The sequence below is a fragment of the Cannabis sativa genome, chromosome X, assembly GCF_029168945.1.
Source record: "Cannabis sativa cultivar Pink pepper isolate KNU-18-1 chromosome X, ASM2916894v1, whole genome shotgun sequence".
NCBI lineage: Eukaryota > Viridiplantae > Streptophyta > Magnoliopsida > Rosales > Cannabaceae > Cannabis > Cannabis sativa.
Window position 1 is genome coordinate 14564090 of NC_083610.1, and position 17410 is coordinate 14581499.

A 17410-nucleotide genomic window follows, 5' to 3' on the forward strand; every position below is an offset into this window, starting at 1 on the left:
AGATGTGCTTAGGCGATTTCTTTTCTTGGTGTGCACTTGATTGAATGTGCTCCAATTACGTTCACAAGCCGATGCTTTTGAACAAATAAGACCCGAAGAACTTTCATCGCGGAAATAATCTGGGCTTCTGGAACTTCATCTCCAAAACTCTCCCACCAATCAACTATCATTAGAAATAACATAATAATAAAAATAATTAGTTAAACTTAAAAATTTATTTTATATAAAATATTAATGTAAGAAAAATAGGTAAAGATAGTACACTTAGGTGGTCGTGTTGTGTATGATGCCCAAAGATGATCTAAGGCCAAATAATCCTCGCTTGTATTTATACTTATTAAGTTGGGCATCAACCTTCATATAAATTTTTCTCATCCTTAATGTAGATCTATCCATGCACTTATACAAACAAATTTTAATCTCTCGGGATGCTCCGAAACATTTAGGACTCCATCTAAATCGAGGATTCAAATAGTATGCACCGCATGCAAGTTACTAAAAGTGCAATTGAAACTCCCACTTTTGATCGATGATATCCCAAATCTCCTAATAGGAAGACAAGTCTCCATCTGTGGTTCTTGGTTATGTTTTCCTTTGCCTCATCCATAGCACCATAAATGAACCCTATTGTCGGGTTTCACCATCAACTAATCTTAATACATGAGACAAGTGGGCTTAGTGGTTTTCCAAATGTTGTTGAGAAGCTTCAAGAGTTAGACACCTTGAGACTGCGGACTACTTGATATCCAACACCCTCGCAGACCTTTAATCAGAAAGTCGTTTATCTGATTTTGCTTCGAGGTGTTCGTTTGTTGGGCCGCATTAGTCGGCCTATAGATTTCCTTGGTGGCCATGGTAGCTCGATTTCTAACATGCATTTTCTTTGATTTCGGTGGTTATGTCGAAAGGCTTAACCACACCCATGCAAGTAGGCTGCGGGCTCGCCTTATTGCTCACAGAAGAAATCGAAGGCCAACGAGGTTGAATTCAAGGGCGGGAGAAGGATGCCCGTGTTGAGTTTTATGCCTTAAAATAAAAACTCATTTTATATAATAAGATTTACTTTTTTATTAATAAAGATCGTAAATAACATTTTATGTTCGCATGGTTCACATGATTTATTTCATGATTATATATATATATATAATGTATGAATTCTACATTTTAAAGTCACCGAACATATGAGATTTGTTAAGATTATAGTGTTGTCGGTACGATGGAATATAATCTTAATTATATGTTCAAAAGCTTATTCCTTTGATTTGTCAAAACAACTGGATTTAAATCGACGTGGTATAATCAGCGATAGGTATTCTTACACCTTGAAAAATTGTTATGTCATTTCCAGGACATTGGCAAAGTTTACCAGTATCGGATGTATGGAGTATACATCGGAAGAGGAACCGATATTGAACTTTGATTAGATATATTAAAATTTCACCGTAATATCTATTCAATTCAATATCACCTCGTTGATTCTAGATCAAATGATCTTAATCCCGATATGGTTAGGTTCAATCTTAAGAGTGTTATCCAGGTGTTCTTTGATTTGTTAGTTAAGCCTACTTTTGGATCGAGGTGATACATACATTTCGGGGAACACGGTAGTGCAATTAAGTGGGAGCGCTAACATAAATATGGAATCTATAGCTTCTATCCGGCAAATAGATAGTAAATGATGATTTCCTTCGAGGCTTAACCAAACGAAAATAAATGGCTGGAGATCTCATTTCACTTAGCCGAAATATCATTTATATAGGGTTAAGTGTTTTAAGGATAAATACATTGCGGGGTGTTACGGTAATTTAATCCACTTTACGGCCAGTAAATCATCTATATAGAGGATCATTGATCACATTAGGGTTACATTAGGGTTATAACAATGGATAAACTTTATGACGTGTCTATATCGTGGAACATATAAGAAATGCGTTCTATATGAGGCGAGTGCAATTCCAAGTTCTAAGTGTAGATTCAATAAGCGTGAATTAATAAGTTAGGGAATTTACTTGGTAAATTTGGTTCGACTTATTGGAAGCTCGGTTATATAGACCCATGATCCCCATACTAAGTTGAGACCATGTTGCTTGTAAGACTCAGCTTAATTGATTTTAATTAATCAATTATAATTCTAAAAATTTGACTATGTCTAAATTTAAGAATTCTCACTAAGTAAGGATGAAATCGTAAATAAAAGGATTTCTACAGGTTTAATTATTAATTAAGAGACTTTGTATGTCTAATTAATAATTATATTAAATGACAATATTATTTGATAATTCATTTTAGTTATTAAATAATTAGTTTTGGCATTTAAATGTTAGAATTGGAAAAATGACATTTTTGGAGAAATAGAAATAAAATTGAGGAAACTGCAAAACCCTAGTGAGGCCTAAGTCAAACCTATGTGCCGACCAATTATAAAGTGTGTTTCCCAATTATTATTTTCAATTTTAATTTGTCAAGTAAATTTGCTAACCTAAACCTAGCAATAATAGGAAAGTGGTGGACTCATACTAAGTAAGACAGCTTAATCAATTACATAGTAAAAGAGGAAATCCTTGTTTATTTGAAAAGTTGAGCTCTCCCTTTTCCCTATATATTGCCGCCCTCTCTTCTCTTTTGAAAGGCATCAAAAGGTATCACACGAAATATCCAAGAGAGAAAAAGAGAGAGAATTTCGAAATTCCTTGAGTGAATGAGTAGTGCCCACACACATCAAGTGGTACCTCAATCATGTAAGACTATGGAAAATCAACCATCAAAGAAGGAGAGAAAAGAGATCCGGGTTCGGATCTTGGTGATGCTCTGCTACTGAGAAAGGAATCAAGGGCTAGAGATCCGGAACGGAAGGAGTCATAATATTCCGCCGCACCTTTCGTAAGGTTTTCTTTAAACTCTTATGTGTTTATTTTTATTGTTTTAGAATTCATATTAGGATGTTAATTAAACATACTTAGTAGTAAATCTAAATCCCGGTAAAATATTTCCCTGTTACGGCCGTGCCAAGGTGCAAAGCCGACATAGATGAAGCATTGGCTTGCTTGGGGTGAGGTGTAGGACCAATGTGAGGGCTCGAACCAATTGCTTAGCCTCCGCAACCAGGAGGTGGCCAAAGTTGACCGCAAACTGTGAGCACTAATGTTGAGGCTGGCCGGGAGTTGGAATCATTAGGAAGTTGTGGTTGGGACGAGAGAAAAACATGAGAGAGAGGCGTTGGGGTCGGGTTGGGATCGTTGGCGTACGCATGAGAAAGAGAGGAGACGAATGTTTCACCGTGGTCGAGATGGCAAATGGAACCAACTCTAGGAGAAACATCGTGGAGAGTGTATGTGGAGAAGAGAGAGAAGGTGATGAAGCTTTAGGATTTTTTTAATTACTTATTATTTTTTTTTTTGAAAATAGATTAAAATATATTTTAATTATCTTTTTATTATTTTAAATTTTAATTGTAAAAAATAGATGTGAACGAATTATATAGTAACATAGTATTTTGAAGTAGCAGACATAATAAGTATTTAACGGAATGATAGTAACAAAAATGATAAACTAACATATGATATGTAATTCATCGGAAAAAAAAATAATATATTAGTGTATATGAAATAAAAAAATATAAAGTATTTTTCCTTGAAATGTAGAGAAGCATTAGGGGGAATGGAGATGAGAATTTTCGAATTAACTTTCTATAACAACACTGGACAAAGCTGAATTGTCCTTCTAAGTGCTCTTAACCTTTGAGATTAACTATAAACAATCAGATTCAATGGATGCAAGAGGAAGCTTGATGCGGTACACTAAAGTAGGTCTTCTAAATGAGCTTGGACTTCAGTAAAAAGAGGTGAAAATGCACTCCATTTTGAGATATCGAAGCTTGCAATCAAAATGCTAGAGAAATTTTAAGGCAAGATAAAGATCAGGTTTGGAGGTTTTAACTTCTCCTTCCTACTTTTGTAAGTGTCTCAGTTTAAAAAAACATAAAATATTTATTTCTTAAATTTTTTAATATTTAGATTGTTGAAGTGGTAAGTATGAATAAATAATTACAATTGCTTATCAACCAATAGTTAGTCAACCATTTGTACAACTTCCTCGTACCTTCATATTCAAAAAATAATCAAAGAAGATATGATCTGAACGTTGATATTTGTTTATTAAAGTTTTTGAGCTTAATGACGTGTCTGATTAATAGAATAAAAAGTTCAGTTTTCTTAAGACATAAGATCATCTACAATAAAATGTTTTAAAAAATGCTTTATTGACATTTTTTTTTATAATTAATGCTTTATTGATATAGAGATATATTTTTAGTATCTTATGTTTATTATTTGAATGAAAAGGAATGCAATAATAATAATAATAATAATACATACATACATACAATTACATTCTTTATATTTTCTATTTCTTATTTTTTTTATTATTTTATCATAAAGTAAAAAAAATTAATTATTTTAATATATTTAAAAAATAATATAATATTATTTTAATAATTGGGTAAATACTATTTTGAATGACTTATATTTTACAAAAGTTTACTAATTGCTTCCTTTCCGGTTTCTGTTAAATGACAAAATAGATCTAATATTTTTCAAAATGGTAAAAATAAGATTCTGAGCTCAATTTTCAACAATTTTTTTTTTAATATAACTAATTTTAAGACAATTTCTAACACGAAAAATATAAAAATATAACCAGTTTTGTTATAATATCTTTAGATTAGATTATTATTAAGTTTTATTTTGACAAAAAATCAGTTCATGGTCCTATTTGTATAATTTTGGAAAATATAGGGTCTATTTTGTCATTTAACAAAACAGATAGTCCAATTGATAACTTTTGTAAAATATAGGGTCCAAAATAGTAGTAGAAGTGTTTACTATTTAGAATAAAAAGTAATAAAAATATTAATAAAATAAAATATTATATTTTGGAATTATTACATGAAAAATACAAATTAATATTTTATTTACAAATATACTTTTATAAGGTGTGGACAACATTTATACTTCTTATGTGCTTTTAATTATCAAAATACCTCTTACACTATCACTTACACAATCAGACGATGGTTGCTGTGTGGTTGACAGAAGGTTGCATCAAACAAATATTTCAATCAGACGAAAGTTGCTGGGTGGTTAGCCGAAGATTGCATCAGACGAATGTTTCAATCAGATGAATGTTGCTAGGTGGTTGGCCGAAGGTTGCGTCAGACAAAGGCTTCAATTAGACGAAACATCTGTTAGCAAAATATTTATGCAACTGTTATGAAACATTAAAAATCAGAATAGTGTTTCTACGTACATAACTCTATCTACATGTCTCTTCATGATTTAATATGAACAAATTTACCATTAGAAATTTGAAAAATAACGAAAATACACCATGATACATATTTTACTGTAGTATTGATGTAATTTTTTTGGATTATACTTGAGTTGAAATATTTGGGAACTCCAATTTAATTTTATGAGATCTGCATTTTATGGATTTGAAAATTGAAGAGGACATTAGTTTTATGCAAATTAAAAGTTTGGATTTCCGATTAAATTTTAGTTTCGTAGTAGTTAATCTACACTTTTTTTTTTTTATGATTTCGAAACAACCCCTGTTTTGATTGATTGGTCGTCTTCTTTGGTGAAGTCACTGAAATTAATGGTGGTTCTCTTTCAAGTTGAATTTTTGTGTCGGTTGTATTGGGTTGCTGCGTGGTTGCGTCGATACTTGCCCAGCAAGCATAAATCACAGGTTGAAGGTGTGTGTAAGTAGTATTTGTATATATTTTTTTATTTGTCTTGTATATTCATTTATTTAGCGAGCTATATTTTTGTAATATTGTTACTTTTTTTTTTTGGTAAAAACTTAAAAAAACCCTTATATTTTTAAGTGATGATCTAATTTTTTTTTTTTAATATTCTTGCATAATACTACAATTGGAGACGCTTTAACATAACTTTATTTTTTTAATCTAGGACCTTAGTTGTGAAAATGGCACATGTCTGGTCGGTGTTTAAAGTTTTCAAATAACCTCTTATGAAATTACTTATGCTATAAAAAATAATTGATCTGTGTTGTTTGGATTGGTGCTTATTTAGGGCTGTTGAGCGTATTTGTAGTGTGACACATCAACCGAGCTATTAGAAAATGACTCGAGTAATTTTACCCAAATCTTGAACCAACCTTTGAATGTATGCATGTATTGTGTACGTATTTTTTAGACTTTAAAATGACTTTTATGTATATTCAACAGGGAACTGTGAAACAATTTCCCAGTAGACCTTAATTGGTAGCTAAGATACCGCCATGTGAAAGAAAGACTCAAGAATTGGAGTGATTTTTAAGTCTTCTTAATTAATCTAATATGTCCAAGTTTTTACAACTATACGTGGAGATGGGGTCCTGACTGAGCGTTTTCATCAAGTTTTGGTGTGACCCTCCCTCTTGCCTCCTATCCTAAGCGTCCTTTTACTGACATCTATAGTTTTGGTGCACTTAGCTTTTAGAAAAGCTAGAAATTTCTGCTCATTTTCTCAAATGGAACTGTTTTTTTTTTTCTGCATTCCTTTATCATTAAATTATTGTGGGAATAAAATGATTCTCACTTGTTTTTGTTTTGTTGTGGATTCCCCTCTCCCCACCATTACTGGTTAAATACAATATATGAGTTCATATAAGCTGCTGGTGTCATTTCTCTCTTGGTCAATAATACACGCCTATTACGCGTTTCTGGATTTTAAAAAATTCAGATTGAGTGAACTCAATTGCTCTAAAGAAGTTTCAATGAAGTTTCCTTAATATAGAGCTTTAGATGATAGACTTTAATTTTGCCACTTGTTATTTTTATAGTCAATGTTGTGTGATGGGGATTGTGTGGCTCTAGCTTGGTCAAGGTAAGTGTAACCCATGCTGTATTATTAAAGAGCATTATTAAAAGATCATTTTATAATCCTCCAATAGCTGCCCTGCCGTAACCATCATTTCCTAAGTAACTGAAATTTTTATATGTTTCCAAGATTATGGGACTCTTGTATAATTAATGTAAAGAGCAATTGCTATAAAGCATTATTTTTGCATGTACGGTTTTTAAATATTTAGTGATATTTCGTAATAATTATTAAATTAAATTATATAAAATTTAATATTTAATTACTCTAATAACATTATATCATAAATAAATAGTAGTAGGTACTATTTGGATATTTGGATCCTTTAGCATTTGTCTTAATATAACAAATGATGTTTTAATAAATTAAATCTATACTCTTATTAGTTCATTCTTAATGTGTTAACTTTATTTGTAATGTAAAATATATAGTCTTGAATATTAATGTGTAAACCTAATAACATATTTATTGAACTCATTTAAATTAGATAATTTATTTAACCCAATTTAGAATATTAGTTCAAATAAATTATCTTAATTTGTAAGTCCACATATTGAATTATTGAAAATAATAACCTAACAATCTCTTACTTGGGCTACAAAATAATTCCAATGAAAATTACATTTGATAACTTTATGTGCGCACATACTTGTTAATTATTCTTAAAACATCCCCTTTAGACAATCCGGTGCATCTCCTATACAAATATGAGACCAAAGCGACCTTCATTACATTTATCGTAATTGGACCCATCGATTATCACCATATCAAATATATTCATTGACATAGATCAAGTATGGATGTGCAATTGGAAATTATATGCAATGTGATCTTAATTATGTCTATTTACAATTAGTCCTTTATTCTTTAGTGAGATCAATTATTAGTTTTTCAAACTTTATGTCAAACCACAATTGAAAGATAACACATTCAAATAAAGATAATAAAACTATCAATTTTATTATGCAAAAAATTGAACCTACTTAAAGTAGTGTAATAAAGTGTCAATCTACAAAGTAATTAATATAGAAAACAAACTCCCACTAAAATTGCACATCTTCAAGTAAAAAGTTAAAACAACATCCATATGAGCAGTATGCTCATGAAAGACCTTGGGTGTCAAAGCTTCAGTTAATAGGTTTGCTAGCATTAAGTTTGTTCCTATATGCTCAATAGTAACTATCTAACCTAAATCCTCTCTTTACCAATCAACTAGAAACTTAATGTCTATGTGTTTAGGCTTTGATAAGCTAATATAAAACTGCTGATAGATCATCATAATATACCTTTAGTGGTCTTTCAATCATAACTTGCATCTAAGTGACCAAATTACACAACTATATTGCATTATTGGTTGTCTCATAACAAGATATGAATTATGTTACCATAATAGAATTAGCTATGAGTGTCTGTTTAGCACTTTTGCATGATATAGCTCCTCAGACAACAAGTGGACATAGCCATAAGTGGATCTCTTAGTTTCTTGGCAGCCCACAACATCAAAGTTAGAATACCTGATGATTTCGAAATTTTCAAACTTCTTACAAGTGAGCATATAATCATTTATTCTTTATAAGTACTTCATGACCTTTTTGGCTGCCTTCCAATGATCCATACTGAGGTCACTTAAGTATCCGTCTAACATAGTCACCATGTACGTCAAAACTGGGTGCGTACATACCTGAGTATACACAAGATTTCCAATAGTCGAAGCATAAGGAATCTTCTTGCATCTTTACTCTTTAAATTTCTTTCTTGGAGCAATAGTTGAGACTAAACTTATCTCTTTTCTCAACATGAGTTAGATTAATTTACTCCCATTGAACTTGTGAATACACAACTATCAACAACATTAACTTTAAATCTATATGAGACAATAATTTGATAAAATTGTGATACCATTAAAGGGAAGATTTCTTGAGACCATAGATTGATTTTGAGTTTACAACTATAGACTTTGGATAACCTGATACAAAATTTTCTAGTTGTATCATATATATGGTTTTCTCAATGTCACCATTGAAAAAAATTGTCTTAACATCCATCTGGTGTAGCTCTAAATCAAGATGAGCTAAAAGTGACATAATTATTCTAAAAGAATCTTTCGATGATACTGGAGAGAAAGTTTCTTTATATTCAACGCCTTCCTTCCGTATAAAATCCTTGGTGACTTGACAAGATCCTAAATGTCACTATCTTTCATGGATTTCATCTTATCATTCATGGCATCAATCAACTTTTGATAATTAACACTTTATTTGACTTGTTGGAAATTCATTGGATCATCTTCCATTGTCCTTATGTCGAACACGCTCTTTAATAAACATAATAAAATAATTTGAAATTGCACTTCTTTTCTCCCTAGTGGATCTTTTAAGTGGAACTTCCTCTTGAGGTTGTTGAGTTTGCTCTTCTTGAACAACATCTTGAAATTGAGTATCCTCATTTTTATCTTCGAATATGTCTTAACAATGTCAAAAATAGGTTGATTATTGTTAAAAAAATATTTGGTAGAAGAATTTATTTTTCTTTAAAAAACTACATTCCTTACTTTATCGTTCTCCTCAAACACAACATCCTCAAAAAGTCTCACATTTCTCGTCTAAACAAAAGGACTTGGCAGATGGATCATAAAACTTAAAACTCATCTTCCTTTCAGGATACCCAACAAAATAGCAAGTAAATGTTCTTAAGTCCAGTTTATTTTCATGTGGCCTAAAAGACCTTACCTTAGCTGGACAATCCCAAATATGTAAGTGTTTACTACTAGAATTTTTCCATGTCCATAGTTCATATAGGAGTTTATTAGCTACCAATTTGCTAGGTATTCTATTTAGAATGCAGACTGTAGACTGCTAGACAATCCCAAATAAGATTTATTATTTATTTTATTAATAAATAATAATTAATTAACTCTCATTAATCTCTTATTTCACAAGGATTAAAATACTATTTTCACTAATATAATACATTTTCTCTCTTTAATACTATTTAAGAATAATATTACATTTAACTAGTTAATATAATTTTATCAAATAAAAATTAATTGTTAAATAATATTTAATTATACAATTTATAATTGTCATAATTATTCAAAATATAATTTTTATAAATGACTATTTTACCCTTAAAAATTATTTCTAATAGAAATTAATTCTCACTCAAATTTACTCATAAAATAAAATATTTCCTTGTACAATGTTGTATAGAAGTGACTTGGGACCATGGACTTATATTTCAAAGCTCCAATAAACACTTGATTATTATCGATCTCATCAATAGAATAATCTAATTCATAATTAATTCTATTATTACTCAACTATAAATATGAAATTGCACTCTTTGACAATATAAAATTATATTTACAGAATATGAAGTTTTTATTAGAGAAAAATAAAAATTTGTATTAACAAATATAAAGTGTTTTAGATATTTTTCTTTTACAAACTTGAAGCTTCATTAGATAGAACAAGAGATACAAAACTAACGAGTTCAAAAGGAAGGTAAAGAACCATTCTAAACCAACACACTATCTAACCCTATACCTAATTTAGTTAAGTTGTGAGCAATGACATTATGCTCTCGACCAACATAATCAATTGTAAGCCCATGGCTGAAGGATAATGAGTTCTTAACACAAATCAACAAATAATCAAGAGTGCTGTTATTCCAATTATAATTTATAAGTTTGTCTACTATAACCTTACAAATAGACTCGATGTCTGTTCTGTTATGATAAGATCGGACGTGTTGTGCATCTAGATATTTGAGGAGAAAACTATTACACCAATCAAAAATTTCATTAGGAGAAATAACATTATGCTGATAAAAGACATTGTTCTGTTGATTTCATAAAGCCCACAAGAAACATAACAATAGATCAACTGATTCTTTTTACAGTGTAGCAAACATGTTATATATAAAATCCATAATATCTAAATGTTTATAAATATTATAATAAATATCAAAACCCGAGGACTTCCAAGCTTTCTTGGATCTAGCGCAATCTAGCAAAGCATATGTAACGTTTTAGGAGCAAGATTGCATAAAGGGCACAAAGGAGAGGAAATAATATGCCTTTGAGAAAGCAAAGTAGCCATAGGAATAGAACTAGAGATAATCCTCCAAACAAAATGTTTCACCTAAGGAGGGACTCTAGAGTTCTAGATCTTACTCCAGAATTTTTTAGAAGCTTGAAACGATGAGGACGAAGGGATATCCTGTGCGAAGAGAGCTAGATAATAGGCAGATTTAACACTAAAAAAACCAAAATTCTCCCTTTCCCAAACTAGCTCATCCTTACCTAATAACTGGAACATCTAAAATGTCATCAATCATAACAATCATCAAAAGTAATCCTTAAGCTTATTCAAATTCCAGGATCCAAAAGCATTAAAATGAAATATAAAAGTTTATTCGAAGTTGGTGTGCAACCATCACAAAAGCATTTAAACTTGTTGTTTGGAATCCAATGATCTTCAGTAGTTTTAACATTCTCCCCATCTCCAATTTTCCAGATCATACCCGAGGCCAAAAAATCCCTACCCCAAAGGGTACTTCTCCAAAAAAAAAAAGAGGGATTGTGACTAGAACAACCTCTAGAGTAGACGAGTTAGGAAAATATCTAGCTTTAAGAGTAAGGCTAAGCAAAGAGTTAGGGTATTTGAAAATTCTCCAAGCTTGTTTAGCAAGCATAGCTTGGTTGAAATGGACAAGTGACCCAAAACCTAAACCCCCCACAAATTTAGATTGGCAAACAACTTTTCAACTTTTCCAATGAATTTTTTTAGAGTCTCCAGAGGACCCCCACCAAAACTTAGCCATCGCAACCTCAATTTCCTTACAGAGTTTGTTTGGCAATCTAAAGCAAGCCATAACACATGCTAGAATGGTCTGAACCACAATTTTAAGGAGGATTTCTTTTCTCGCCTTAAAGAACCATTTGGAATGCCAAGATTGAAGCACAAAGGTAACTTTATCCTTAAAAAAAGTAAATGAGTGATGCTTAGATCTAAGCAAACACTAAGGAAACCCTATGTATTTACTATAAAAGGCCTATCTTCAATACGAAAAGTGCTAAAAAAATGTTCCTAATGTCTTGAGAAGTATTAGGGAAAAACAAAATTTAGTATTTTACAAAATTTATTACCTCACGAGAGGCTCTAAAAAAAGTTGATAAAATATCATTAAGAGCAGTACAAGAGTTAAATGTTTTAAATATTTGGCATATCACATATACGGCTTTTCCTAAGTATTTTTTTTATTGAAATTAAACTCTTATAAACAACAACCAAGAGTTAATGCATATCAAAAGAAAAGATGTATAAACTTCAATCTAAACTAATTTACCATTCACCTTAAGTGCATGTAGAACTAATAAATATTTTTTTTAAGTACGTGTTTTAGACGTGTTTTAGACAATGTTTTTAAAGTATGTACGATGAATGTTAAAAAAAGACTTAGAAAAAGCCGTACAATGATGTGATGTGCCAAATAAATAAAACACTTAAATTAAATGGACTTTTGGCCTATAAAAAATATTATTAATAATATAGCGGGATGTGATATGTGACTGTGAGAGTCAATATGATCCAAATTAGAATTGTAAAACAAAAATTGATTGGATTAGCATTCAATAATTATTAAAATTATTATTATAGTGGGTGATACTTCAACTATTCTTTTTATTAAGATGAACTATAATTTCAACTACCAAAAGCTTATCTTTTTATGTAATGCGATGACTATTAGACACTAGAATAAACTTTATAACAATGGTGTGTTGGTTATCGTTATAGTACCTGATTGATTAGCTAAACTTCAATAATATTGTAATCGTTATTATTAGCTAAACTTCCTTTTTGAAGCTCATGGATAAAATAAAAAGTTTGAATAGAAATAACCAATGGAAAATTTAACAACTCAAGGCCATAGAATTAGAAAGTAAAAGTGATCATCTAGTTTATAACTTCCGTAGCACGATATTTCATTTTCAACTAATAAATTCGTCAACCATTAAAGAAATCAGAAAATATGTCATCTTATACAAGAAAACCCTCTCTGGCTCTCACCCAGATTTGAGCTAGAATGAACTTTTACCATTTACATTGATTTTAGCAAGGAGAACCACAATATTTTTATTTATTTATTTATTTTTCAAAAAATACGATTAATTGTATTATGCACATAAACCGCCATATTGAGGCACGAAACTCCTTTGTTGTTTCCCAAAGGATGACTTTTCGACGAAATTCTGTGTGTGTAAGCATCACAAAATGGCTGCTGACCAATCACAGTTAGATTTTCCTTTTTCTTTTTCGTATCTATTTAAGGACTGGGCTTTGCATACTATGAATGAACTTCTTTCTTGGTATTAGCTCTTACCTTTGTATAATTAATAAACCATGTCGAGTATAAACAGATCACCTATTAATTGTGGGAAATTGCTGTATGAATTCACTAAAGCCCAAAAACGGTGGCGCATGGCTTACAAAGCTATTTATTTTGTCCGGATCATGCTATCGCTTCCCAAACATGTTGTTGTGTCAGAAATAAGAAGCTATTCCGAGACCTTGCTCTCACCTTCCAAAACTCCAAACAACACCTCTACTACTACTAAAGCTTCTACTTCAAAAAATCATGAAGTCAATAAAGCCTTTGATCATAAACTCATCATGGAGATTGTCAAGGAAAAAGACTTGACATCTCTACGCATACATGGAGGGGCTGAAGCTATTGCCACCACTCTTGGGACTCACCCTGAGAATGGAATCCAAGAAAACGAGGAAGACATTAACAAACGACGTCGAGTCTTTGGTTCTAATACTTATCACAAGCCTCCTCCCAAAGGGTTGTTTTACTTTGTGGTGGACGCTTTGAAGGACACCACTATTTTGATTCTTATGGTCTGTGCTGCTCTGGCTTTAGGCTTTGGAATTAAAGAACATGGTGGAAAGGAAGGTTGGTATGAAGGTGGAAGTATCTTTATAGCTGTGCTGCTTGTTATTGTTGGCTCAGCTCTTAGCAACTATAGACAAGAGACTCAATTTGATAAGCTTTCTAAAATAAGCGACAACATCAAGATTGATGTGGTAAGAGGTGGCAGGCGACAAGAAATTTCTATCTTCCATATTGTGGTTGGAGATGTTGTTTTGCTTAACATAGGAGATCAAATTCCAGCTGATGGATTGTTCTTAAATGGACACTCATTGCTAGTTGATGAGTCAAGCATGACAGGCGAAAGCGATCACATTGAGATTGATTCAGTGAAGCATCCTTTCTTGTTCTCTGGTTCCAAAGTGGCTGATGGCTATGGGACCATGCTGGTGACCTCTGTTGGGATGAACACGGCTTGGGGGGAGATGATGAGCTCCATAACCCGAGATACAAACGAGAGGACACCACTACAAGCTAGACTCGACAAACTGACCTCTTCAATTGGAAAGGTAGGACTTACAGTTGCCTTTTTAGTTCTTGTAGTCATGTTAGTTCGTTATTTTACGGGTAATACTAAAGATGAATTTGGGAAAAAAGAGTACATCAGTGGTAGGACAGATGTGGATGATGTTTTAAACGCGGTTGTTCGTATAGTGGCAGCTGCGGTCACAATTGTGGTGGTGGCAATTCCAGAAGGATTGCCACTAGCCGTGACTTTAACTCTGGCTTACTCTATGAAGAGAATGATGGCTGATCAAGCTATGGTTAGAAAGCTATCAGCTTGTGAAACTATGGGATCAGCAACTATTATTTGTACTGATAAAACCGGTACTTTAACGTTAAACCAAATGAAAGTTACTAAATTTTGGCTTGGTCAAGAACAAATCAATGAAAAAGATTATTCAAATTCAATTTCAACAAGTGTTTGTGAACTATTCTATCAAGGTGTTGGTTTGAACACCACGGGTACTGTTTACAAACCTGATCATTATGATCAATCTAGCAATGTTCAACTTGAGTTTTCAGGTAGCCCAACTGAGAAAGCTATATTATCTTGGGCTGTTTTGAATTTGGGTATGAATATTGAAACGTTAAAGCATGATTATGAGATATTACATGTTGAAACGTTTAACTCAGATAAAAAACGAAGTGGGGTTATGTTAAAAAAAATCACAAACGACAATCTAAAGATATATGTCCACTGGAAAGGAGCTGCGGAGATGGTTTTAGCAATGTGCTCGAGTTACTATGAAAGTAATGGTAATAAGAAGCCATTAGATGAAGAAGTGAAACAAAAATTTGAGAAAATAATTGAAGGAATGGCGGCTAGCAGCCTCAGATGCATTGCCTTTGCTCAATGTGAAGTTTCAGAAGATGAGATTGAGTATGTTGATGATCAAGAGAAGACACATAGAAGGCTCAAAGAAGATGATTTGACCTTGCTTGGAATAGTTGGACTTAAAGACCCGTGTAGACCGGGTGTTAAGAAAGCTGTGGAAGCTTGCAAAAATGCAGGGGTGGCTATTAAGATGATCACAGGGGATAACGTTTTCACGGCCAAAGCTATAGCTGCAGAGTGTGGAATTCTAGAGGTAGCCAGTGGTGATGAAGCTAGCGAGGGACAAGTGGTAGAAGGCATTGAATTTCGAAACTACACGCCAGAAGACAGAATGAAGAAAATCAACAACATCCGAGTAATGGCAAGGTCATCCCCATTTGACAAGCTCTTGATGGTTCAATGCCTGAAAGAGCTAGGCCATGTGGTTGCGGTAACTGGAGATGGAACAAATGATGCACCGGCTTTGAAAGAAGCCGATATAGGACTTTCTATGGGGATCCAAGGTACTGAAGTGGCTAAGGAGAGCTCAGACATTGTCATCTTAGATGACAACTTCGCTTCAGTGGTCACAGTCTTAAGGTGGGGAAGATGTGTTTATAACAACATACAAAAATTTATTCAGTTTCAGCTAACTGTCAATGTTGCAGCACTTGTTATAAACTTTATAGCAGCAGTTTCTGCTGGAGAAGTTCCTCTCACGGCAGTTCAACTTTTGTGGGTGAATTTGATTATGGACACACTTGGAGCTCTGGCTCTAGCCACTGAAAGGCCGAGCAACGAGCTCATGAAGAAAAGGCCGGTGGGTAGAACAGCGCCTTTAATAACAAACATCATGTGGAGAAACCTGTTGGCTCAATCTCTCTACCAAATTGCCATTCTTTTGTTGTTGCAATTCAATGGCGAGTCCATCTTAAATGTCTCTAAGGAAGTAAATGACACCTTGATATTCAATACTTTTGTGCTTTGTCAAGTCTTTAACGAGTTCAATTCAAGGAGTATGGAGAAGAAGAATGTGTTCAAAGGTGTTCATAGGAACAAACTTTTCTTGGGAATTATTGGGTTTACTATTGTACTTCAAGTGGTGATGGTGGAATTTTTAAAGAAGTTTGCTGACACCACAAATCTCAATTGGTGGCAATGGTTGGGTTGCATTGCAATAGCGGCTGTCAGTTGGCCAATTGGTTGGTTTGTGAAGTCCATTCCAGTTTCAAATGAACCAATCTTTGATTATCTAAGAAGGATATTCATGTTTAAAAGAATCACAATGATTTTCCATAGAACAGAAAATTCTACCTCCACACTTGGGATTGGGTGCGCTAAATGTTAATTTATTTAGGTGTTCAAAAGGGTTGTCAACTATTTATGGAATCTCGTCTATTATTATTATTATTGTTACATTAGGATTTAGAAGGGAAAATAAGAACCAACTGATTGATTGTGTTTTTATTTTCTTTGAGACAGCAGATACTAATTTCAATTGACTCCAGTTGAGAATTTTGTGTGTTTTTGTGTAAAAGATCGTAATTTGTGTACTGTACGGTGATTACTAATTTTGATTATTTTCAAATATATTACTTATGTTTACCATATGATCTGGCAATTGAATGGGAATGAAAGATGCTCTTTTGTTTTTCTTTCTTGATTTTGCATAATCTTAGCTTTTTATTTTTTAAGAACATTTCTATTGGTATGTTAAATTGATGTATTATTAAAATAATGCTCACTTTCTAAAAAAAACTTGTTTTAATGGTGTACTAAAAGGAAGTTTGGTGCAACATCCTAATGTATGTGATTTATCTTTTGTTTTTAGAAAAGCCAATTAAATGGATCACAATTTAGCCAATCAAGTTTTGTTATCTAAAGCTAGTGCTATGTGAATCAAGATCTCCTGTTAAAAAGTTGTGTGTCATAGTGTATTAAATCAATCTAAATTTGACACGTCAACTAATTTTTCATTTAATAAAAAATTAACCACCTATATATACAGTTTTCTCCCCTTAAAATGCTCAAATTAATTGATATGTCACAATGAGATTAGTTTAATACACTATAAAATACAATCTTTTAACAGAAAATCTTGACTCTAGGGGTGTCACCCCTTGTATTCATCAAACTCTTTGGTTTGATAAACCTTTTCCTATGTAATTGTTAGTTTGGAATGAACACATTCCGTTTCAAAAAAAAAAAAAGAAATGGTGTAATAAAATTTGTGTTTATTTTAAACATGCTAAAAATTGTATTAAATTGGACA

General features: G+C 32.3%; 1 protein-coding gene across 1 annotated transcript; it reads left to right on the plus strand.

Annotated features, from left to right (window-relative positions):
* Positions 1 to 13164: 13164 nt before the first annotated feature.
* Positions 13165 to 16746, plus strand: LOC133031730 (calcium-transporting ATPase 12, plasma membrane-type-like). Its single transcript, XM_061105327.1, has one exon. The coding sequence runs from the start codon at positions 13289 to 13291 to the stop codon at positions 16484 to 16486; it is 3198 nt and encodes a 1065-aa protein (XP_060961310.1). The 5' UTR covers positions 13165 to 13288; the 3' UTR covers positions 16487 to 16746.
* Positions 16747 to 17410: the final 664 nt, after the last annotated feature.

Bases quoted from the DNA above. Each gene is read 5' to 3' on its own strand.
- LOC133031730 (XM_061105327.1), top strand. From the start codon at position 13,289: ATGTCGAGTATAAACAGATCACCTATTAATTGTGGGAAATTGCTGTAT.